This window comes from Vicugna pacos, chromosome 35, assembly GCF_048564905.1.
Source record: "Vicugna pacos chromosome 35, VicPac4, whole genome shotgun sequence".
NCBI classification, from domain to species: Eukaryota; Metazoa; Chordata; class Mammalia; order Artiodactyla; family Camelidae; genus Vicugna; species Vicugna pacos.
This window is the reverse complement of record NC_133021.1, coordinates 13,152,300-13,177,020: the sequence shown is the minus strand read 5'-3', so window position 1 is coordinate 13,177,020 and position 24,721 is coordinate 13,152,300. Positions and strand designations below refer to the sequence as shown.

The 24,721-nt window shown below is 46.2% G+C and overlaps 1 protein-coding gene and 1 non-coding gene across 10 annotated transcripts in view; one reads left to right on the top strand and one right to left on the bottom strand.

Moving 5' to 3' along the window:
• Window positions 1-24,721, bottom strand: part of FRMD4A (FERM domain containing 4A) — a 441,493-nt gene that overhangs the window by 78,245 nt on the left and 338,527 nt on the right. For all 9 annotated transcript variants that reach the window (XM_072955338.1, XM_072955337.1, XM_072955343.1 and 6 more), the window contains exons 6-10: window positions 21,271-21,327; window positions 20,305-20,327; window positions 8,893-8,976; window positions 3,831-3,896; window positions 3,508-3,565 (exon numbers count right to left, since the gene is read on the bottom strand). In XM_072955338.1, coding sequence (XP_072811439.1) covers window positions 3,508-3,565; window positions 3,831-3,896; window positions 8,893-8,976; window positions 20,305-20,327; window positions 21,271-21,327 — 288 coding nt within the window. The remainder of the gene's footprint in view (window positions 1-3,507; window positions 3,566-3,830; window positions 3,897-8,892; window positions 8,977-20,304; window positions 20,328-21,270; window positions 21,328-24,721) is intronic.
• TRNAC-ACA (transfer RNA cysteine (anticodon ACA)) lies at window positions 24,050-24,122 on the top strand. Its single transcript has one exon. It is a non-coding gene; the product is annotated as a tRNA-Cys (tRNA).

The following is a 24,721-nucleotide window of genomic DNA, read 5'->3' as shown; positions in this document are numbered from 1 at the left end:
CTGTCCTTTCCTCCTTTCTGAGTAAGGAGTGGATGCCTTGTTCTTTGTTCTCCTTCTAGGACTTTCGGTTTTCAGAGCTGGGCCCCTCACCCACCACGGGGAAAATCTGACAGATGCTAAGCATTCTAACAAAACTACCTTTGGAGCCGAGAAACTGTCATCGAGTGTTAGAGCTGGAAGGACCACTGAGGCTATGGAAGGCGATTCTGCTAAGAATTTTGTCTTAAAAGATTTTTTTTTTTTGGAGCAGTTTTAGGTTCATGCCAAAACGGAGAGGAAGGTAAAGAGGTTTCCCATTTACTCCCACCCCGACACACGTGCAGCCTCCCTCATTAGTAACATTTCACACCAGAGTGGTACGTGGTTGTAACTGATGACCCTATACTGACCCATCATTATCACCCAGAGTCCACAGTTTACCTCAGGGGCCACCCTTTGTGTTGTCCAAACATTCCATGGGTTTGGACAAATGCACAATGGCACGTTTCCATCATATAGTGTCAGACAGTATTTTCCTTGCTCTAAAAGCCCTCCCTGTTCTGCCTGTTCATCCCAGCGTCTGGCAACCAGTTTTCTTCCCGAATGTCATGGAGTTGGATCATACAATACGCAGCTTTTTCAGACTGGCTTCTTCCACTTAGCAATATGCACCTAAGACTCCTCTAATTTTAAAGACAAAGAAATTATGCAAAGAGTGGCTCCTACTCTATTCAAGACCCTCCCCTTCGCCCCAGAGGGCCAATGGCGGTGCAGGAAGGCAGGCGCTGACCACCTGGTCCTGCTCATCTTACGGGGACAGCGGCTGCCAGGCTGGACTGTATGACTCAGGCTACAGGACAGAGTAGCAACATCGAAGCCTAGATGGTCCAGGAACAGAAACAGAAACACCAGGACCCTCTGTTTATTCCTTTAACAGAGACCTCTGGGCACCAGATTGTAAGTCGTTAAATCTAGTTCAAGCAGAGTGACTGTGAGCTGTTACTTAGAAGCTCCCAAACTCTAGGACTTGATAGTGGGCGTATCAAGCAGCCTTCCCTGGAGTTGTCCTAACTGCCACATCGGCAAATGAAACACACTGCGTGGTGAATGTCTTGAAAACTCAAAAAAGTGGCTCAGAATTTGGTTTTCAAATATTTGTGGGGCAATGAATGAACAGTGAGTTAGTTTATGGTAAGCACAAAGGTAAAGGGCAAAAGAAATACATTTTGAAATTTTAGGAAAGCTTCAAGGTCTATGATTTCTCAAAGAAATGTTTAAAGGTATAAAACCCCTGTCTCCAGAGAGTGCCCATGAGTAAGGCGGTGGGTTTGGAGAACAGGACAACAGCTTGACGAGGTAAGAGTTGTGCTCGCACAGTAAAATGTGGCATCTGTGAAATTACAAGGCCACTGAACAGTGTCCTGCTACAGTTGGTTTAGGCTCCTTCTCCACATAAGTAGAAGAGGAATTATGCTTGGAGATTCCAAGAGTCCAACACACAGGCACACTTGGCAGTTGGTAAATCACAAAGTCTGTTTCTGGTCTCCAACAAAGTGCAAAGGAGCGGATTTCTGAAGTTTTATTGGGAGGCAGAAGGCAGGTCTATGCGGCCACCTTTCTCAGACTCCAGGGCTGATGAAGAAACGGAACTCAGGTTAAGCAAGTAAAAGGGCAGATGAAGTTTCCTCTCAAAGCCTTCCGATCCAGCTCCCTCAACCCACCTCAACAGTCTCCCAACATCGAGCAGACGTTTGTGGGCATCGGAGAAGCAAATCTCCTAACCTCTGTTTTGATTATGAGTGGAGGGGAGATCAAGCTAAGAGCAAACAGCAGATCAGAGGACGCAGCTCAGGGATTCCCCGGTTCCTGGCTCCCGTTCACGCATGCCGACCCCTCTGCTGCACGTCGCTGTAGGCTATTTCCACAAAGGAGGCAGACTCCCAGCCATTTCTGTGAAACGTCTCTTGGCATCATGTCAGGAACCACCGTCGGAGCCGTCCGTTTCCTTTCCGGTAGGAAGAGGCAAAGCCGACATGCGCCCTGCAACTCTCACCAGCCCGCAGGGTGGGTTCCGAGTCCCTGTTCATGATCAAGTCCATTTCCTTTTAGGGAGCTGACTGTCCACTGGCTTCAGTGGCCACATCCCAGGATACGGCCGGACCGAGGGAAGCCTCCTTAGAGGAGGTACCTTTCTCCTGGGGGTCAGAAGGCGGCCCAGGAGGCCAGGTCACATTTCACACGACAGACTACAGCTTAGGCTTGGGAAGGGCAGGGATGGTTGTGATGGCTCTGAGTTCTGTGACTGATGGTGGAGAGGGGGTAAGAGCTTCCAATGGTGGCAAGAGCACCGGAAGGACATCGGGGAGAATTTCAGCATCACAGACTTTGAGAGATCCTGAGCTGAGCCACTGGGTGGGACTGGAGTCCCCACATAGGCCTCGTAACTGGCCTTCACAATATCGCTCTGACAATCGTTCCCGATGTGGAAATGCGTACACCCAACTACGCAATTCAATTCTCAATAATGGTACTTGGTCAGTATTTATTGAGCATCTACCATGTGCCAGACACTCCGCTGGATTCCAGGAATATATAACCGAATACAACACAGTCTTTGGCATCAAAAGGCTGAGGTTTAAAGGAAGATACAGGCAATTAAATGCGTACCAAGGACGTGCAAAGTGATTGTGCAAGTTGCCGTCGGTGACACAACAATGAATGAAATATGTCACGTGCTCTGGTCTAAAGGAAGTAGAAACACAGTTGGGTGGAAACGTGGGCAAAGAAACTGGTAGAAGAGCAGGAGAATCTCGGGTTGGCTGGTGGAACTGTCTTGAGTTTGGAAGTGTTTTTTGCACTTTCCATCCAGACTTTGGGCAATGACTAAGTTAAATTTCACCTCGGGGTAAATTAAGGAAAAGAAGTCATCCTTTCTCATGATAGAAAAGGGCACATGGGGACATCATTATCTATAACTTCAAAGAAGGGACCCCAGTCTGGGACATGATGGATGAAATTCAAGAGGATTTAGAATGGGGCACAGGTCACCTTGGACTTGCCATCACAAAATTTAAGAAGACAGAGCCCGTCTTTTTAACTAGCTGTCTACTCTGTCAGCCTAAAGTCCCATCTCTCCTGTAAAGCTGCCTATGTGGCATTGGATCGCCAAGAAAAACACTCTTCTTTCTGCTGAAAGCTTTGTTCTCTGTAGTTCCTTGCATTTAGATGGACGCTTCCTACTAAGAGCCTCTGTGGTCTGAGCTCCGAGATCCTTCTGAGAATGAAGGGAAGATGGCACTTTTCACACCCACTTCACAAAAGGGAAAGCGAGTTTTGGAGGGTAACTGAATCAAGTCCTATGTACACGAGGGGGAAGGTCCATTGTCCCAACTGCCCCAAGCATGTGACCTTCCTGACCAAGCCCTCCCTACCCACCCCAAACAAGTCTTCAGTAAGAGTAAGAAGAAAACAAAGGAGAATTATTTTTTTAGGGCATGGTAGCCACTTTCGCCGCGTGAGTTCACTTACCTTCACTGCATAATAGTGAACTCCGTAGGTTGGAAGAGACTCCACGATGCTCATGTAGCTGGGAAGACAACACACACACACACACACACACACACACACACACACACACACACGGTTAATTGGCAGAACCGGCATTATCCACATATCTATGTGTGTGTGTGCACATGATAGAATTCTCAGAGTGATTATTCATTGTAAATTGAATGGAGCCACCCACCCCCGGAGCTACGTCTGTCCCAGCAGGACTGAATAACTCTGACCAATGCTACATGAACACGCACACACAACCTCATTCACACTGGGAGGTGGGCGGGGGCACCTACTTGACGATGGCTTGGCCTCTGGTCTGGCCGTTCAGCTTCTTGTAGTGCTCGATGACCCGGTCCTCACTAGAGCAAGAGGAAAGGGCTCTCTGTTACAGTCCCCAGTCCACGGCCCCAAGCCCAGCTCCCGGAGAGACTCTGGAGCCCCAGCAACTCCCAAGAAGCTCCAAGGAGCCAACAGCTCCTGGACAGATGACTTGTCCTGAGAGCAGCATTTCCGAAAGCAGCTGGGGATTCCTCAGACCACAGGTGTCCTACAAGTGCCTGCTGCCCCTCAGAGGATGCACATTCTCTTGGTCTTGGACTTAGGATCAGTGAAATAAGATGACAGCCCAGGTTTGGGGTCGGCTTCTTGTAAGAAATGACACTGTGGGAGCAGAGGACGAAGAGGGGAGCCCGCGTCCCAGAGGCGGACACGGAACAGGGGACAGGAGGAGGGCCGGCTGGTGGGAGGTCAGCGTGGACACTGGCCCACCTCCCTTGGGTCCTCCTCACTGGCCTCACCTTCCGCATCCCGTCTGCACAGGGCCTCCCAGGGGAGGGGGGGGAGACAGGCGTTGACCTCAACAGCCCTCCTGTGGCCCCCCCACCCCGAGTTAGTCAGCGTTCAGGGTCTCCCCAGAGGATGGGAAAGTTCTGGAATCTGAGGCTGGTGAACACACACCATGAAGCGATAAAAGGCCCAGAGGAGCACTGGGGAAGTAAGAAGCCGGCTAGCAGAATTTGATGGGAACCCCGTTATCTTCTGAAATCTCAGTTCTAACACAGCAAGAGATGAGCTCGCTCTGTGAGGGGCAGCGGGGGCCAGACCCTCCTGTGACAGGGTGGGGACACGACGGCCCTCTCTGGGAAGTGATAGTGCCCTGTGGCCTTCGGAAGCGCAGAGCCAACCTTGGGAGTCGCGGGGAAACGCATCCCACCTTCTGAGGAGTCAAGATCAAAAGCCGCGGCCTCCCGCCCCTGGCCACGTGGCCCTGGAACCTTCTGCCTCACTCCTCGGCCTCCCACTTCTCACCACAGGCCAGTGGACCCCAGGATGGGCGGCAGTCCTAGGGTGAACCCTCAAGACCTCCTGGGTTGATCTTCAAAAATTTTTTTTTGAGGGGGAGGTAATTGGGTTTATTTATTTACTCGCTTTTAATGGAGATATGGGGGATTGAACCCAGGACCCTGTGAGCGCTAAGCATGTGCTCTCTCACTGAGCAATACCCTCCCCTCTTTTTAAAAAAAAATTTAAAAAAAAGTTCTGGGGTGCGGTTGATTTTGATGATCTGTTACTCATTTATTATCCCAGAACTGGTCTACAGTCTGTCCTTACCCACCTCTTTTCTTTTTTCAGCCGGGCCGTTTCTGGGGCCCACACAGCCCATGTGTTCATTACCTCGTATTTGGGGGTAATTATTTATCTCTAATTACTCTCTCCATCTTCTGTGACCACCTCTTGGTTTGTGTGTTCTGAAATTTGATGCACGTAAGATGGGCCCTTCACAAGTCCTCACTGATGCCCCGAATGGGGAATGACCAGCAACCGGGGGCCTCTCTGGCTGAGAGTCATTTCCATGGAGTCTGGGCCCCCTGTGCTCAGAAAGGGGCAGATACAGCCATATCTCTCCTTGGCTCCCACATGCCATGAGGGTTCTATGCTGAGTGGGACAGAGCCCTCTCCTGACCAAGAATTCTCTAGAAGTGTCCTCTGTGGGGTCACCGCCAGACTCACCAGACCTTCAGAGTCGGGTCAGGACAGTCCAGGGTTACCCTTCCAGCGCCCACCCCCACCGCCCTCCGCCGCCCACTGAATCAACAGCTGGGCTGGACCGTGATCTGGCATTTGGTGAGGTCGACTCCTACATCCGGGGTCAAGCCACTCTGCAGCCTGCTTCCTCTGCAGCTCTGGGGAGTGGGTCCCCCAGTCCCTGGGCTGAAGTGGGAAGATGGAATTCAACACGTGCTGGAGCTGGGAACACCAGCAAGGCTCAGGACCAACACCAGCGAATGTCAGAAAACACCAGCGAGCAGCTGTTTTCAGCTGTTTATCAACGAACTGGCCCGACCCTGGGGGTCTCGCCCTACCTGACAGCTGCAGGGACTGGCCACCCTCCCTCCCTTGGTTTCTCCTACTGTCTGAGACCCTCTGTGAGGCCACAGTATCTACCTCCTTCTTCGCTTTTCCTGTTTCTTTTGCCCTAGTGGAAACACCATGGGCCCAGCGTGTGACAACACCCACCGGGCTGCCTGAGATCCCCTCCCCCTGCCCCTCCCCTGGGGTGTACGGATGACTCCTGTGCACCAGCCACCCCATATCTAGGGCAGGGACTCAACGGAATTACTACTAGAAACCCACAAGCCAGAGGAGATGGAACCCCACAACCTCATTTGGAGGACATGGTGTGACGTGAAGGAAACAGACAAGCGACCAAGGCTGACTGTGCCCCAGCCCTGGGCTGGCTTGGGCCATGAAAGTCAATCATGTCGCAGACAAGGAGCCTGGAAGGTGCCAGGTGTGTAAGGGGAAACAAGGTGATGGCCGGAGGGTTCCCTGTCTCAGAGGAGCCGTAAGCCTGCAGGGGCCCGAGATTTCAGAGTAAAGGAAGATGTCCCCTCACATCCTGTGCAGGGGATGTGAGTGGTCCAGCATTTGCGGGAAAGGAGCTCAAGAGAACCCAGGTCGGGCCCCGATGCCGCCTCGCTCTGCGACCCGGGGGCGTTGTTCCTCCGATGCTTCCCCGATAGGAAGCCACGTGGGGTGAGAAGTCCTAGCTTGCTGAACGCCTGTGGCGAAGGAGCAGAAGGGACCATCGCACAATTACTCAGCACTGTTAGGCACCTTCCACTATGTTCTAATTGCATTATGTGCCTTTCTATTTCCTCTCCTAATCACAGTCTGAATCTGGCTGGTCTGCTTAGTCCCATTTTACAGATGGGAGATCGAGGCAGCAGAGAAGTCACGCAAGCTTCCTGGGCTGTGGTTACCCCACAGTTCGGAGTCTTGGCTGGGACGCTAAAGCCCGCTGCTCTGCTCGCTAGGCTGTAACGCCTTCCCTGACTGGTGTGGATGGGCTCCCTTTGGCTTATTTTGGCACGAAGGTTGTCCACTGCATCTGTGGATATGTGTGTTTGCACTTGTTTTTTTTTTAAGCAACGCATTATCAGGATAGTTTAGGCTACTGGTTTGTTTGTCTATGAGCTGAGCTGTGGAGCCTGAGGGCATCTGCTTCAAACACAACCCTCCCTCAGTCCTGCCATCCTTCCAGGGCACTTAGACAGTGACCAAACGAGGCCCAGGGAAAGCGCTGGCCGGGTCACAGAGATGGAGGGGTGGTCTGGCAAGACGGCTACAGAGGTGGATGAGGAGGAAGATGTTTGTATTCATCGAAGAGCAAGGAAAAGCCTGGAGGAAGGAGTTTCTGTATGAGTGATACTGTGTGTGCACAGAGCAGACCGCAGAGGTAACAGAAGAAAATCCAGAGAGAGAAAGAGGAGAGAGGAAAGAAGGAGTTCATTGCACTGAATGAGCACAGCGTGTAAAAAAGATGTGGAAACCAATAAATGCGATAATTGAGGGGTGGATTAAGCATCTCTGACTCCAGACAACCCATTAACCCTGCAGCCCCCCGCAGGCAAATACACTTCCGCCTTGTAGGAACCACCACTTTCTCGAGGTATCGCCTTCCATCTCCAGCTCCTTCACCACTGGTTTCCTGACAGTGAGCAGTGCGGAGGATACAAAAGGTGAAGCCCAGCAGGCATAAGGAACTGGGGAGAGGGCAATCGGGTTCCACGGACAAGGGGACAGGAGTGCCACCTGTGGGCATGTGTACGTGCAGACTGCCAGGCTGGAAGTTTGGAAACAGACGCATGTACAGTCTGTACGTTAAACCGATTTTGTTCTCTGAGGGAAAATTACAATGATCTAAAGCAAGTGGTTATTGACAACTATGTTACTGAAAAAAAAAAAAAGGATGGCAACAAAACAGTTCAGAGAGACGAAATCGGAGGTGCCAGCACGCTGCAGGGAGCTCTCAGCCCCAGGCTTCGCCTCCTTCCCTTCCCGTCCAGCTGCCCCATCACTTGGTCTCTTGGGGAGAAATGGTTTATGGACTGCAGTTTCATCCTGCTAATGCCCTCTGCAGCGAGACACACCCCGCCCCAGCCAAAAAAAAAATCCCTTAAAGCCACCCAGATAACTGAACAACTAGTTTGCCGACTGGAAAGGTGTCCAGACAAGATGAAATCTTGGTAAACTGTACATTTCATAAGGCGCATTACAGGACAGCTTGAAAGAATCACATGTGGTAATTCAACAGGATGGGCTTGTTCTGCGATCTTTGTTTCGTTTCATTATTATTTTTTAAAATAAAAGCAGCTTCAGTGCTTTCTGTTCAAGAGTCAGAAGGACGATTAGGGAAGCCACACTGTGCTTTCAAAGGACAGCGGTCGGAGCTCGCCAGCCCAGCAGTATTTCAACACACTACCCAGCAAGGCAAGCCCCGCTCAGTTGTGACTCAAACCACAATCTGGGAACCGCGTTCAAATGCCCGAAACATTTCAGAGTCAGTAATTTAGGGGCCAACAGATGAACTATGGTGTAATGTTACACAGCCAGCTAAATCAGAAGATATGAAACATTGTGGGAAAATAAAACAATCAATCTCTTCTGCAAAGGAAAAAAAAAAAAAACCTGTCGTCCTCCCACATCTCAAAACCCCCACACATCCTGTCATCAAATGATGGGGCTTCCAGAATGAAACTCGAGCAGCACATGAAAGGATCTCTGAGAAGGCAAAGCATCCAGAGCGAAATTTTAGAACTTTTTTCTTAAAGGAAGAAAATTGGAAAAAGAGGTCTCACACATTCCGCATCATTGAAATAAATGCAGAAAACGATTTCATGAAGACTCAAGGCACCTAACACAGTTTGGATTTGCTCTCCGACTGGGGTTCAGGCTGACTCGCTGGCGGCTGGGAGGGTGGATAGTGGCCCAGAGCCCCACATCCCTGGAAGGGGCTCCCTCCTGGGGTGGGAATGGGGGCACCTGGGATGTGCAGGGGAGAGAGGGGCTTACCAGTAGGCTAGGGAGGGGTGCTCCTTCAGGGCCTGCGTGGGAAGTGCTGGTAGCTTCTTCAAGTCAGTCCTCACCACTTCGTTGCTGGAAGAGAGGGGCAGACAGAGAGAACGGCAGAAACACACTCAGCCTCGGAGAAGACCACCGTGCCGAGTGATGCGACCGGGCCAAGCCGCCTGGTCCACACACCGTGCATCTGCACCCTTTAGTGAAAAGTGCTGTTTCTTCTGTACTCATGTGCTTAACAGAGACGCTGAAGGACACAGCATGCAGAGCCCAGCAGCCTTCCCTTTGCCCCCGGTGCAGAGGGCAGGGCAGAGCAGGGTCCTTCTCAAGCCCTGCACGCGGAGAGGGGTATGGATGAGGGTCCCAGGGCCGCGGGAGCGGGGGACCCGAGGAAGCTCCCACGGGCCCCGTCGTGGGCTCTAAGAATGGACAGCCTGACGGTTTTCTGCTCAGCTGTTTCCCTCACTGACCCACAGGCCAGCTTCCTTTGTTTGGATTGGTGACACGTTGGAAACTCTTGTCCAAGATATGACAAAGAAATAACATTTGCTTTTGACAAGATCCAGAAATGACTTGGAAAGCGTGCGGTGGATTGTCTGGCACTAGCAGGAGGTTTTATGCCTCTAGTCCCTGGACCAGAGATTCTCAGGTTAGGGAGACACTTTGAACTCCTCTAGTTACAACCGGGGGTCTTTAGAGGCTTGATGCCTCTCTGGACACTCAGCAGACCCGCATCCCCGCTGGGACAGGACATCTGGGTGTCGGCCCCCACTGTCTACCTCCAGAGGCAGTTATAGCATCCACTCGGGATGGGTCTGGCGTGTGGAGGTGTTTCCCTGTTCTGGTCCACTGAAGTGCCTCACAGCCCTGATGGGGGCCGAGGTCACCCCGTGGAGCCTGCCTCCTGACACAGTTCTAACCTAGGCCGTGGTGGCAGCTTCTGTGCTGTGCATACAGAACAAGGGAAATAGTGACCACCCGGACCTTGGGCAGAAGCACCTAAAAAGAAATGAGACAGGAGCTCAGTAGGTAAATATGAAGAAAGGAAGGAAGGACGGAAAGAAGAAAGGAAGGAAGGAAGAAAGGAAGGAAGGAAAGAAGGAAGGAAGGACCACCACAGTCGTGTGCCTTTCTGTGCCTTCCATGCCTCCCGCCCCCCGAGCCAGAAACACTGCCTATGGCCATATGGCCATGGAATCAGTAGCCCTCGCTGGGGTGCCCAGTGCCACTGGGCAAAACCATTTCCACGCTTTAAGCTCATGCACGTGGTGACAACGAAGCATGAGGATGTGACAGCCGCTCCCAGAAAGGGCATTTTTCCAGTGGTCTAAGAAACAGTGACGGTGAAGTTTGTGAATCTTGGCTTTGAACAACCAACCGGAAAGAAATGCTCAGCTTGTAACTGTTAAAATCAATAAACCCAAGCACTCGAACTGTTAGCGCCTAAGTGGCAAGGATTTATTGATTAATCATAAGTCAAACTACTATATAAAAACCAGATAAACAACAAGGTCCTACTACATGGCACACAGAACTATATTCAATAGCTTGTAATAACCTATAATGAAAAAGAATATAGATGTATAACTGAATCACTATGCTGTGCACCAGAAACTAACACAACATTGTAAATCAAATACACTTCAACCTAAAAAAATCGATTCAGTTGAAGGTATTTATGGAACCCCTGCTCTAGGGCAGTACTACAGGAGATTAAAAAAAAGAAAGGATAAGCGTTAATCCTCATTCAAAATGTGCTCACAATTCAGTGTGGCGGGTGAGAGGTGCAAATAAAAAGATAACTGACCATGTGGGAAGTGTTGGATCACATCGATTCAAACAACAAACTAAAAAGTTTGGAGGAAAGGAAGGACCTGGTAGGCTCTGGTGTAAAAGCTGGCTTTGGGGCAGAACCTGCATGGAGAAAAGGACAGGAATCTCATTTTTCTTCCCCGTGGATACAGCAGAGTATGGAGGCCAGGTACCGTGTGCCGAGAAGATCAGCTAGAGTGGGTGGTATGTCAGGGCCAATCGGGCCGAATACAGAGCTGGTTAGGCATAGGATTTTGAGGACCTTCCATGCCAGGCTGGTGGACTTCAAGTTTAGCCAGGAGGCAAGGGTCAGCCACTGAAACTTCTCAAGCAGGTAGCCTCCTCGCGTTTAGGAAAATTCAATTTCCAAGCAGAGTGTGGAATTTACACTCGCACACTATGGAGGTAGAGTTTAAAGAAATACTCAGTTCCCCAAACACCCAGGAGCCCACAGGGATGAGTTTCAGGATCTCACCTGCCCTGTTTATTAACGCTAAGCTCCCTGACAACAGGGATTCCATTCCCTGACTCACCAGTGCCGAGGGTGGCACCTTCAGTATCAAAAGGCACTTTTATGGGTTGAACTTTTATTGGATGCAACTGTGGGAAAGGCAATTAAGCAGAAGCTCGGGTCTGGGTTTCCTTTCACTCAACACATTTAAAGAATATTTGGGGAAGGAAGGAACTACGGGAGGAAGGGCTTGTCTTACCCACTACACACTCGTTTGTTGGCAAACAAGAGTCCCTGCTGACAATCCCAGGCCTGACTTCCTGGCTGGAGCTCGGTGGGTTTTCTGGCACTCCCCCAGGGCAAGGTGACACAAACAAACACAGCAAGAAATCACCAAGGCATGAAGCCCGTCCAAACCCATTACCTTCTGGAAGGGATCCACGGCTCTTAAACCTTCCCAGAGGACAACTAGGTGGAACTGTTTTATTTGCCTTTCTGCTGTCTGTAAACATCTGTAATAACTTATGAGGCGGCCAGCCTGTCCAACAATCTGGCCAAATTCTGGCTGCAAACCACGAGGCTGTCTTAATGCTCATTCTCTCTCCAGAGACTTGGGAAGCTAAAACCTAAAGAATGTGCTAGAAGTCCCCAGCTTCCTCTCGCGAGGTCTTCTACGTGGATGTTTCCCACAGAGTTCACGGCACCTGATAAACGCCAACTTTTAAAATACCCTGAACAGTTCATTGTTCCAAACAGCGGTCATGTTTCATTTTTAGGAGGAAAAAAGGTCTCTTTGAAAGTCACTTGCTAAACTGAGACGGGGTGAGGGGAGGATATAGCTCAGTGGTAGAGCACGTGGTCCCACCACCTCCAGCGTGGGTTCAATCCCCAGCACCTCCATTAAAAAAATAAATAAACCTAACTACCTCCCCCACCCCCAAAACAACAACAGAAAAACAGAATAAAATTGAAGTCCTCTTATTTTTAATATTAACCAGATTGTATTCAAAACTTTTAGGTAGTTACTAATGTTGCCAGCAAAAGAGTGGTCTCTCAGTGCTGTGTGTGGTCTTTGATTTGGAGGGGTTTGAGATGATGGGCCTCCCTCCTCCTGCCCGCACTGCTCAAAAACACATGTGAAGTCTGAATGACCCACTGTGGAAAACCAAGATTTCTAGCAATACGTCAAATAGGGGGTTTGCCACAAAAACACAGCAACAACAAATTTAACCAAGATACCATAAAGTGAAGAAAGCAAACATTAAATGTGCCAGAAGGATTGGCAAAATCCACAAGGTGCTTGTTTTCCTTTCAAAAATGAGGAAATATTGTTCCAGAAGATTTCCCCCCCGGGTCAAATGAGATATGACATAATTTGCAGGGCACACCTGGGGCAAATAGAACTGGCCTTGTGTGGAAGAATTCTTCCTGAAACCGGTGGTTTTGAAGTGCCCGGGTGGGAAAGCAATGAAGCACTGAAGCCAGAAAGTGATACCATGTAACGGAAGGATAACCACGAAACTCAGAAGCCGGAACACGACGTGAGTCTCCTGCTAACTCCGCCATGTTTCGTGGGTGGATCATGACAGTCAAGTTCTCAAGGGAGAGAACTTTTTATGAGTCAGAAAGACTATCCCAGGTCCTCAACATCCACAGTTCCAAAATCCGAAAATCTCTAAGAAGTGAAGCCTTCTAACCAACTTGGTGGCAAACCTAATGCTGGCCCTTCCTCCCTCTCTTCCGCTTGGTGTGACTACGCCAGAAGCACAAACCGACCAGATTCCAGACACTGCCATGGGGGTCACGCAACACCCTGAACCACCCCGCCAAGTTCTGTGCTTGGAAACACTGCGATCCCGAAGTTTCAGAGGTGCGCTGTGGCTCTGTACTCGACGACACAGGACACCTAGAAAACTTATGACAGATAAGTAAGGGGAGCTGTAGATTTCCTCTTCTCTGCGGATCTTTAATAACCACGCAGGAAGCAATTTCTCTCCTTCCCTTTCTTTCTTTATTATTAATTAATTAATTAAATTAATTTATTTATTGCAAACCAAGTTAAGTTTCAGGTTATAGCAAAGAAAATGAGAATACTCGCCTACCTCCTCCCCCTCACATGCTCTCTTTCAGGGGTGTGGGGGGCTCATAGCACTGGGGGTTGGGGTCCCAGATGTCATTGTGGGACCATCTGCAGACACCACGGAGGCACATGGGGTCCTTCCGAAGCTTCTCCAGCATGGAATCTGGATGTGTTTCATGGGTAAATCTACCACACTAATCTGCTGCCTGTACACAGGTGCAAAATTACAAACACTTCTGAATGATGTGCCTTTAATTCCAATGCTAATGGCTAATTTCTCTAAATAAAGATCACAACAAAGCTTTCTTTCTTGGTTAGCGACCTTGGTTTCTCAGGATGACCTGAAAAGTTTGGTGAGTCTCTAACATAGCTGTAAACTTATAAAATTCAAAACAAGTGTAAAATTTTTCATAAGCCTGCCATTTGAGACAGTAATTTTACTCAAAGAGCTCAAGAAGCAGCAAGTGGTTAATTTTCGACAACATGATTCTTTTGAGTCAGAATCTTAGTTCTGAAAAACTGACATCCCGTCATGGCCATGAACCTTTTTGCTATTATAAAGCTCAGCTCAAAATATGACACTGATAGTAAGTAAATGCCCAGCAAAAAAGACAAGCTGTCACAACACAAAATGTCCTCCTTTACTTTATAGCCAAACACTCCCCACAGGGTTTGAAGACTATCATCCCGCAAAAATCCCTTACCTGAACACTTCTCTATGCTTAGGACCTGTGACTTACATTCTTGAAAAGCTCAGTCAAATGGACTCTTGTGCCTAAAACAAAGCTTTCTGTAACAATTGATAACTTTTCCATTTGAACATCTTGTTTCAGAGTTTCAGACTCTGTTCCTTTCAAGGGGTCTTGCTGGCGTGAAAGATTCCAGCTGTTTCTCCCTCAAAGTCCTTTATAAGTCACGGGAAAATATCACACATCCCTCTTTTTTTTCTGATAAAATATTATATGAGAATTACATACATTTAAATTCTTCCCGCAAAAACTCCTCTTTGGGCTGACGTGTATTCATCTTAACAGATGTCTTTTTTTTTTTTTTTAGGAAGTTTCCAATGGGGAAACTTGCAAGGTGGGGTATTAAAGACACTATTAGGTTATATAAGTTGTATTCCCAACGTGGACCATTCCAAACACAACTGTCTGAGTATTTTTCACTAATTATCTAAAAGTCTCAGCAAATCTGCTTCTTTCTCTATGATCAGTACCAGCTGTTTTCTTTCAAGAGGCCAATTAAAACACTGTAGGAAAATATACCCTAAATGATCAAATGCTCTAACAATGATTTAAAACTGAGCTCACTTTGACTTGCAGTAGTAAAACCACTTATGTAAGTGCAAAGCAATGATATTAAGAGACTCAGAATTGTGATTTACAGACAGTTGCCTGAGATTAATCAACTTCCAATGCTGTCTCTTAGCTGGGCAACAAAATAATGTCATCTTTTTAAAGATAGCCATCTATACAAATGTTTATGTTACTCAAAAAGTCTTTTATAAAAAACCCAGCCCTTTGTCTTCTTTTCCTGTTGACCTTCTAAAATTCTTCCTTTAACCTACGACTGCCTAAAAGGCATGGTCTAGTCTGACAAAAACAAAACCAAAACCCTACAAACCTAGAATTTTCAGATACCAGTAAGCCAAGTTTCATTTACATTAATTCACAAATGCTCTTTAAAAAGGCAGAACAGATTTCAAACAAAGAACAAAAAAAAAAAATCAAGAGGGTATTTTTTTTTCTTTTTATAGAAATTTCATCTTATCTTTCCAGACTGGTGAACACATGGTCCCATGGTTTACAGAAGATAAAATATTAAAAAGTCTTTACTTTTTTTTTTTGCTTCGAACTGCTCTTCTAGAGACCCAAAAACAGGCAGTCTGTGGAAGTTGAAAGGAATTTTTCAGGACAGATAAATACTCCAACTCCTCTTCTAAAATGGAGGTAAATATCAATTTCCCTTGTTAATGAAGGACTGTTGTTTATTTCTACTGATGGAGTAACACATTGCTCTAGTTCTAAAAGTATTATTATTATTATTATTAAGAAGTAGAATTAGAAACCTGCAGGTTGATAAATCAGGGTCGCAGTAACACGCTCACCAAACACAGAACTCGGATAAGCAGATATTCTTTCATTGGGACCAGCTTTAACTTTGCACAGATGTCGTATAAGCTGAGCCCTCAGTATCCAGGCACAGCTTGGCCTCTTTTACTTTGGTGGCTGTGTTTCTTTAGAACAGAAAGCCTACAAACAGAGGGCAGCCTTCCAACAGCTCTAAAGTACATGATGAGCTGGGCTCGACAGGTAAGCAAAATATAACTTGAAGATTTTTACCTGGGATTTCCTTAATATAAGCCTTTTTTCAGGTGCTGTTTGCTTGTTGGTCCTAATAAGTCTCATGCTAGGAGAACCCTGTCTTGATAATTAGCATCAGTAAATCTGGTGCCCTATAACAAAGAGCTTCTAGGTCCCAACAGATGCCGCAGCGTAACTGAGCTTTACCGATCTGGTTTCAATAAATCTTGTTGCCAAAAAATTCTATGTAGCAGACTTTTTTTCTTTTACTAGTTCCTGTTAATGTATGGATGATTTTTTTATATCAAAGGTAGTGTGATTTGGGAATGTATTTGTGCAGTTCAGCATACAGTATTTTTAATCAATTCACCAATTTGGTAAAATGTTGTTTAAAATGATATTTTTCCTTCTTTTTTGGGGGCACGCTTTCAGAAGGGCAGACAGAAATTAAAAAGTGAGGCAATTCTCAAAATCAGGGTCTGGAGATCGGCCACTAGGTTTTTCCCTTAAGGTCCCTTTAGGGAAAAAAGCAGAAAATCAAGTTGTCCTAAGTAATATGTTCCTTAGTACAGTGTAGCAAGAAGCCTTCCATGAAATGAAATTAAAATGTAACTATACAATTTGAATGTCCTGTTCAGTTGATTAAATGAGGTGTTCCCTGCACTGACCTTTTTGAAGAAGAGAACATTATTTTTCTCTATAGAGTAACCCAATGTTTAAAAAAAATTTTTTTTTAATAAGGAAAGTCAGTGCTTGGCACTTAAACCACTGCAGAGTTTGTGATGAATAAAGTATGTATAAATCATAGATGGGGTGTCAGTTGATGAATGCTCAGAAGTGATTATCAAAGGAGAACTTCATGTTTTTAAAACTATATTGACCCTTCTCAACCTAATATTTGCCTACATAGCTGCCAGGGTTCACAGTTCTTAGGCTGTTCAATTGTTTTTAAACAGAAATGCCAGCTCTAGTGACTTCCCGACTGTTGATGGACTTGCATTTTTTTTTTACATATATATGTACCAGGAAGTGAAGTGTGATTACTGCATGCCGTGCTAAGGAAAATACTACGAGGGAGAAAATATTATTTTTAGGTCAGATTATTTCCTCAACCTTTAACGATAGCTTACATATCTGTCTACCACACGCTAGGCTCTGAACACGGGTAACATCTATTTCTTCCTGCCACGGACAACACTTCCCACCCATCTACAGCTCCCCCTCCTTTTCTTTCAGCAACACAGAACCCCAGATTTCACTGTCAAGTTCAAAAAAGACAAGGAAGTGAGCATTTCTGTTAACTGGAAAGAAAAGGGAGTTATGTAAGAACAAGCCTTCAGGGGTCTGCTGAGCAAAAAAGAGTCCAAAAGAAGAAACTGAACAACTTGTGAGTTTCACGAGCAGGACTCATTACAGCTCTGGGCGGTCCTTACACAGTTCTCTTTCCCTTCAGCTGTATCAGCACTTTCGACTTCTCCCTTCTGTAAAAAGACCCCTGTTCCTCTTACACATCAAGGAACCTGGTCCCGTAATTGTAGATTTTTTAAATTTTATTTTATTTTTTATACTTTTATTGAAGTATAGTCAGTTTACAATGTGTCAGTTTCTGGTGTACAGCACAATGCTTCAGTCACACGTGAACATACATATATTCATTTTCATATTCTTTTTCACCATAAGTTTCGCCATGAATGTAGTATTCAGTATCTTGTAGACCTTCAATACTCAATCCACATAAATGTAATCTGTGTATGTTCACTGAAATGTAAACATACAGGACACTAGCATCCTGGGCAAAACAGCCTTTTAGGAGGGAGTGGACTCAGGATCCTCAGGCTATGAAACAGTTACTTGGTTGCCTTTTGTGTGCAACCGTTAATTTAAAAGGTTATTTGATCCTCTAGACTCCAGAAGATCTCAGAATTAAGTCCTGGACCATAGGCTAGATAAAAGGTTTCCCCAGTGCTCTGTGCATTCTAAGCCAATGCCTTACTTTTTATGTTGTTTGGGAAAATGTATTCTGTTTACAGGGTTTGTGTATAAGCCAAAGCCATTCAGTTCAATATCACTAAGGATGTAGAGTCTGCCATTAATTATCAATAGAGCAAAAATATCTTTAATACTAACTTCTGAGAATGGGCATCGAAAATGCCTAATGTGGCCAGCTTCAGCGTTTGGGGGACTTTCCTGGATATAGGTGGGGAGAGGAACAATCAGAGAATTCAGGATTACTTCTCTTATTTCCAAACTCCAGGACACTCGAGCGAGAATGGGTGTTTGCACAGAGAACAGGTGTTTTTTGGGGAATCCCACCTTCCGTGATGGCAGCTTTACACTGGGAGATACACTGACCTTTTGGATAAGGTATCTGACCTCTCCCTCCCCTGACAGCCATTTCTCTCCCCAGACAGCTGCCGTGACAAACAAACTCCGAGGGGGCACTTTGACAAATGAGGTCAAACCAGGAACCTTTGTTTCTCTGCAGCCAACAAGCTGGCATTCCACAAGCTCACTAGGGGGCCGTGAATTACCGGAGGCCAGGCCTGCGTTTCCTCCCCTCCCCGCTGGCCGTCCCGGTGGCCCCACGTTCCCTTGATCTGCTGTTCCCAGATCACATTCTATCCTGTCAGGGCACTCTCAAAAAATAACTAACATTTACAGCAGAGTTCACAGCTGGCCAAAGAAAAGGGGGTGGAGCGAGGGAGTATCTTCAGAATAAGTAGCCCCGGCAATGAAATCCACTGGATCTGGGGCCGTTAAGCCATTTTTCATGGGACTCCAGAGACCCTGGAAGTAGGTATGAACTTGCACTTATCAAAAGCCCCAAATTCCAACACCAAGTGAAGGGCATAAAACACTAACCAAGAGAAAACATAACAAATTGTAGTTTCTAAATCCTGAAAATGTTGCACTCAACCAATTTGGTCAATGGTTACTGGCCATCTACAGTGTAAGGTCTCCTGCTAAGGCTATAAATAAACCCCCATCAAACAACAACAACAAAACCTCCCTCATTTCATAGCAAGAGCTTGGGAAACCTCAATTAAAGGGGCTTAGAGGTCTCCTTAAGCAAATAATCAAACTGAGCTACATTTTACAGATTAAAAAAAATTGGGGGGGTAGGTGATTAGGTTATTTATTTATTTATTTATTTATTTAATAGAGGTACTGGGGATTGAACCCAGGACCTCGTGCATGCTAAGCATGTGCTCTACCACTGAGCTATACCCTCCTCCACTGGAGGGACTACATTTTAGAATCAGGGGTCAGCCCACTGCAACCCACTGGCCCAATCCAGCCTGCTGCTTGTTTTTATGTAGCCTGTGAGCTAGGAATGGTTGGGGAAAAGAAAAAAAGTTAAGAAAAAAATCTCTTAAATGGTAGGGGAAAAAATAAAATCAAAAGAAGAATATTTTGTGGCACTTGAAAATGCACATGAAATTCAAATTTCCGAGTCTATAAATAAAGTTTTATTGGAACATCGACACATGCGTTCACTTACTGTCTATAGCTGCGCTGACACACACACTCTCTTACTTATTGCTTCTGTACTTAGAAAACCAGCGTTACTGGGTAGCTGGCAGAACCCAAGTATTTACTGTCTGGCCCTTTACAGAAAACGTCTGCTGACCCTTGTAGATTGCCAGAGAAGATTTTGCTTTTGCTGAGATACTGGAATGAGAACAGAGACCTCCGGCTATGTTAGAAAGCCTTAGAAATGCCCAGGGAGCAAAGAAACGGCAGCTGAGTCCTGAAAAAGCAGTCAGCACGAACTTGAGAAAGCCGGACAAGCAGAGGTGGATGGCAGGTGAAGCGGCTTAGGCTGCGTTTACAGGTCAGATCCCCCAAAGCATGAGAAAACACCCCAGTTCCTTCATGGAGCAGAGCGACGATCTGTGTTTCTTTCTCATACCAGTTTTGCTCATTTCCTATTGATAGGCCAGAATCCTACATCCTGAAGCTGTTTTCTTGTGCACGTGGTTTCGTCCTTCATGCCTCTAGACCTTGATGGGACCAGCAAGACCATCTAGACCAGAATAGGCTATTCTGGACGTCCCTCAGGGGAGCTCAACACAACAGCAGCCCAGGAATGACGTCTGCCTTCGAGCAGACAGTCCTGTTGGTGGATGGTGATAGCGCCCTACTCTGTTGGAGGTCCTAGTAATGATCTGGAGAGACAGGTCGTGCTTAATGAAATGAATGATCAGACTGAACTTTGTGGGTCTACAGGGCTATTAATTAAAGCAGTGCATGGATTTCCTGGTGGTTGTCTTGTTTTTCTCCTCTCCCTAACGTAACATGCAGAAAAGAAAGGAGAGCAGAAGAGGAATATTGATGCTGTAACATTTTCATTAAAGGTACCTCCCTGTGGGCTAGGATTTTGTCCCTTAAGGGTTGGGGACTAAATCAGCGGGGAAAAAAAAAAGATGTTCACGTCCACAGGATTATCTGCAGCCATGTTCACACCATAGCGGTGATTCAAGGCTCCAGGAAGACACCAGGCAGCCTGACGCACCTCAATCCAGTGACCACGTGTGACAGTGAGTTCTGATCCCAGCCTTGTATAAAGCCTAGGCTTTTCGTTTGGTACAGACTGCCCTCCTGTTATGGCTATGCTTTGATAAGTTGGGAACTGAATTTCATCACTAACACATAATATTAATAAATTGCCCTCTAGCAAGAATAGATGGAATAGTTTCTTTTAATAGAGACACAACAGAGTACATTTTTAAGCCAAAAACATTTTGTAAACTCACCTAGAAAAATCTCCCTTTGCCTCCTGTAGAAGAAGAAAATTGCACATCAGTGACACATTCTGATCCAGTGTAACAGACTTTAAAATACACTGTACCATCACGACAACTCCTCCACCAAAGCAGTCCAACTTACTGCTGTTTCGTCCTATCTGCTACAGGAATACAATTAGGGAAGGATGCGTGTATTCACCGCTTGAAAATGAGACACTCTAACTTTAGAAAGTTATATCCAAAGAAAGTAGTTCATAATGACAAAATGGAAGTTTCCACTTCCAAGCCCTGGTCTAACTTTTTCCAGTTTAAAGATTCTGAACCTGAACGAGTGTCTGGGCAGCAATGTCTATGTGCCTACGTCTTGTGTTTCTTGTTTTTTGGTCTTGTATTGTGGGCTATTTCTCGATTAGACTAAAGACTTTAAGAGGCAGGGGGCATGGAATCTGTAATAAATCAAGCATAATGCCTGGAACATAGTAGTTGCTCAATAAATCTTTGCTGAAGGAATAAATTAATGACATCGTTTCAGTTCATCTTGCCAGTGTTTCTAACCTTGCCTCTGTTGCTAATATTCTGTAAGCTAAAGGTCTTTTTCCTCTTTCCGTGTAAGCTAAAGGTCTTTTCCTTGTCCTTCCAGGGGGCATGGAATGAGTCTCCTGGTAATTAATTCTTGCTTTCTGCTTGGCTTTCTCCAGTGACCTGAAGAAAGGGGGTCACTGATCTCAGTTTCCCCCAATCTCAGGTTATACATACCTTTTTCCTTTGCAGAGAGATGCTGTCTTAAATTTTCAGAATACCAGAAGACCCAGTTTACTGCTGTGGTGTCAGCTTTCCCAATAGCTTTTTCCTGCCTCTGGCTAAAAATAATTTAGGAGACCCAGAGCGAGTAGATACAGCAACTGTCATATGTAAGTCTCATTCCTCTTCCGTGTATGGCCCTGGGACACACGGAGGAAGGGGGGCAAGACTCACCTGTAAAATATAGGAGGCTAATTCAAACACTACTTCACTGTCAACATCAATCAGCTCCTGAAAGAAAAACCAACAAGGAAGATAAGTTTGGCACTTTAATGACAATTTTTCTATGATCTCTCCCTAAAAAGATGGTGGGTCTTTCTTTTCTGAGATGTTCCCCAGAATCTCAAACACCCAGAGAATACCTTCTCCGAATTACTTGGACCCAAATGCTCCCCGATACCCTTCTTACAGCTCTTAGCCAGAAGGGACCCAGTGGTCCTGGGTCTGCACAATTGCTTTTGGGCCTTCATCGTTAAGTCTTCATGAGAAATTAAGGAATGGACCGGTCCCCAGCTTTTTGCAAATCTGTCAATCGATGGAGTAAGGTTATTTGATAACCAAATGCATTTTTCTTTGTAAACTCTACTTCAGAACCAGAAGCAAGGCTTTATTGAAGAAAATGTTATAATGGGACTGGGACTCTTTAAATTACAATTAAGTAAAATTCAAAAATGCAATGCCCCAGTTGCACTTGCCACATTTCTTTCATGCACTCAATACTCCAAGTATCCACGTTGGCCACCACAGTGTCAGAGCAGACCCAGAGCACTTCAGTCGCTGCAGAAACTTCTACTGGTCAGCACTGTCAGAGAATCCAAGTTTAAAACGCTTCTGTCCTTTAGTTCTGCCCCCAAATATTTAATCATGATCTAAGAACATGGTCTTAAAAGGATATACATGCCTCTCTTTGGTTTTTGAAAAAAAAATCCTATATATATATATATACAGATTTCAAAATGCGTATAGTCCATATCTCTTCTTGTTTAATAACTTGATTGAGGTATAACAGATACAGAAGGAAACTGCATGTTTACTACATAAAACTTGACAAGTTTGGACATGTGCAAACGCCTCTGATGTCATCACCGTTTTCAAGGTAATAAACACCCACCACCTCCACAGATTTCCTTGGGTCTGTGTGTGTGTGTGTGTGTGTGTGTGTGTGTTTTGCAGAGAGGTAAGAACACTTAGCATGAAATCTATGCTTCTAACAAAACTTTAAGTGCACAATACTGGTTTTTTTTTTTATACACAGTTCAGATCTTAAAGACAAAGGGAAACCTGGAGTCCACCAGCATGAAAGAAAAATAACCAAATTAACTGACATCATACTTCTGTTGTCAAGTTCAAGTAGAAACGTCCACCTTTCTTTTCTTTCCGTAACATCACTAGATCCTACAGTGAGTGACTGGAGCACAGAAAAGTAGAGCCAGGACCGACTGAGACCACCGTTAGCCCAGCCCCTTGCTTTTATTGAGAACAGAAGTAAAAAACCATCAAGGGGCCTCCCCCCGCCTAGAGTCACAAGGCTTTAGTGGCATTTTGGTTGGAAACCACCGTGGCTTCTTGCCCAGCATCTGACCTTCTGCAGGGGGTGCTTCCCCCCAGATCAATTAGGGCTCAGCTATGTTGGTTTTAAGTCTGTCTCAGTTCTAACTTTCTGTGCCCCAGTCACTCTCTGTAGGATCTAGTGATGTTAGGGAGAGAAAAGAAAGGTGGACATTTCTACTTGAGCCAATGTAGTCTCGGAGCCACATCTAGCATCAAAGTTAGCTAAAGCAAGAGTTGCTTGTCTCTGAAATATAAACCCAACTCAGATTCATGGATTTTCTAATGATTTTTGTGTGGTCCAGGACTGGACCCTGTAATTCAAAACAATGCATTTAAGCGAGACTGTTCTCTTCCGAGAGATAGCTATCTTCCAGGCTCTTTCTGGCTAAGGAATTTCAAAGGTGGGTAATAAAGTTTCCTACTGAACCACCTTGGAAGCTGAGGCTAAGAGAACCACTGTGAGACATGGAAGAATCGGGGACAATAACTCCTTACATCAAATCAGCTGAAGGAGCCGGCTGGCCGCTGTAGCTCATGCGGACTGGCAGTGCTGGGATGCGGAGGAATGCTTGGAACTGCAGTCCTGGGACCACCAGCTCCCATCAGGATGTAAATCATTTAACAGGGAACACGATTTAAGGGAAACACCGTCCAGGGTTTCCACAGTGGATCATGTCTATTCGCACTAGACGTGTTTCCATTCCCACCAGTCGATTTCCTGAAGTCGCTCGTGTGTACTTGGCAGGGGATCGGTATGCGCGCTGTCTGTCAAACATTGACACCCACGTCACAGGCGGCGGTCAACCGTGGGCGAATAGTTAACATCCGAGAGGCCACCTAACGTGCAACTCAAAACCAACCAGCGGGAACAACCCTTTTCAGCGTGAACATCGCTTTTAGTTCATTGTTCGACTCATCTGCTAAATGGAAACGTCTCTCCCTTTGAGGGGAGCGGGTGCAGAGGTGGGGGAGGCGGACGGTGGTCTTTTTCTATTTTATTTGATTTTACGCAGCCCATGCTGCGGCTCCAGGAGGAATGCTGGATGCTAATTGGGTGGCAAATATTAACTGCTGGGTACTGTTATTCAGAGCAAAGCTACCAAAGATGCACATTTAAACATGGAACCTGATTTATCCGAGTTCTCTCTCACCACAGGGTAAGTGGGAGCTAGCACCTCTAACTGGGGTGCATTTTCACCTTCTCTGACCATGGCCATCTCGCAGTGAAGGTATTAGAAACACGGAGAGTCAGAACGTGGCTAGTAAGAGGGAAAAGGGTTGAAGAACGAGGTGGCCCAGACATCCCCCACTCTTGCAAAATCTCATGGAAAAGGGAGCTGCATTACTACTTTTCACAATTTCTACTGAATATTTCTTGAGTTCAAGAATCACTGTGTTGCAGGGAGGGTACAGCTCAGTGGTAGAACATGTGCTTACAATGCACAAGGTCCTGGGTTCAACACCCAGTACCTCCATCAAAACGATTTTTTTTACTTAAAAGAAAAGATTAAAAAAAATAAGAATCATTGCATTGTCTTTCTTCAGAGGAGTCCACACAGAGATCTAAATGATGTTTATAAGAACCAGCCTAGAAATGGTGCGGGTGGTGGGGGAGGGGGGAGAGATGTTATGGTTATGAAGCGAGTCCTTTCCTACCCTGCAGTCTCTTCCCGATTCCCTAATGGCTCCTGTTAATACCTTCCCCCATTTATACCTGGCCCACCCAGGTGATTTTTATCTTTAACGCTCTCCTGCGATGGAACAGAGCTCTAAACATCCTGCCCACACCACACATCTCCTGCTGTACCTCAAAACCAGAAAGCTGGGTTCCCCGTGCAGAGGAGGGGCAGGTGTTTCCAGGTGCCTGACATATACACTAGAAAGATGACTGTACCTCTTTCTCATTGGGCTTTTCTTGAACCCAGATTTGGCTTCTTTCAAGCGAACTGCTCAAGCAGAAAACTAAACTGAACAAGACCACAAAGAGTGCGTACTCTCCTGGGACGCTGGGTTTTCCTTCGGCTGAGGATGAGGTGGAGCAGAAGACCTTTCAAGGAGGATGTCCGTGTAGCTC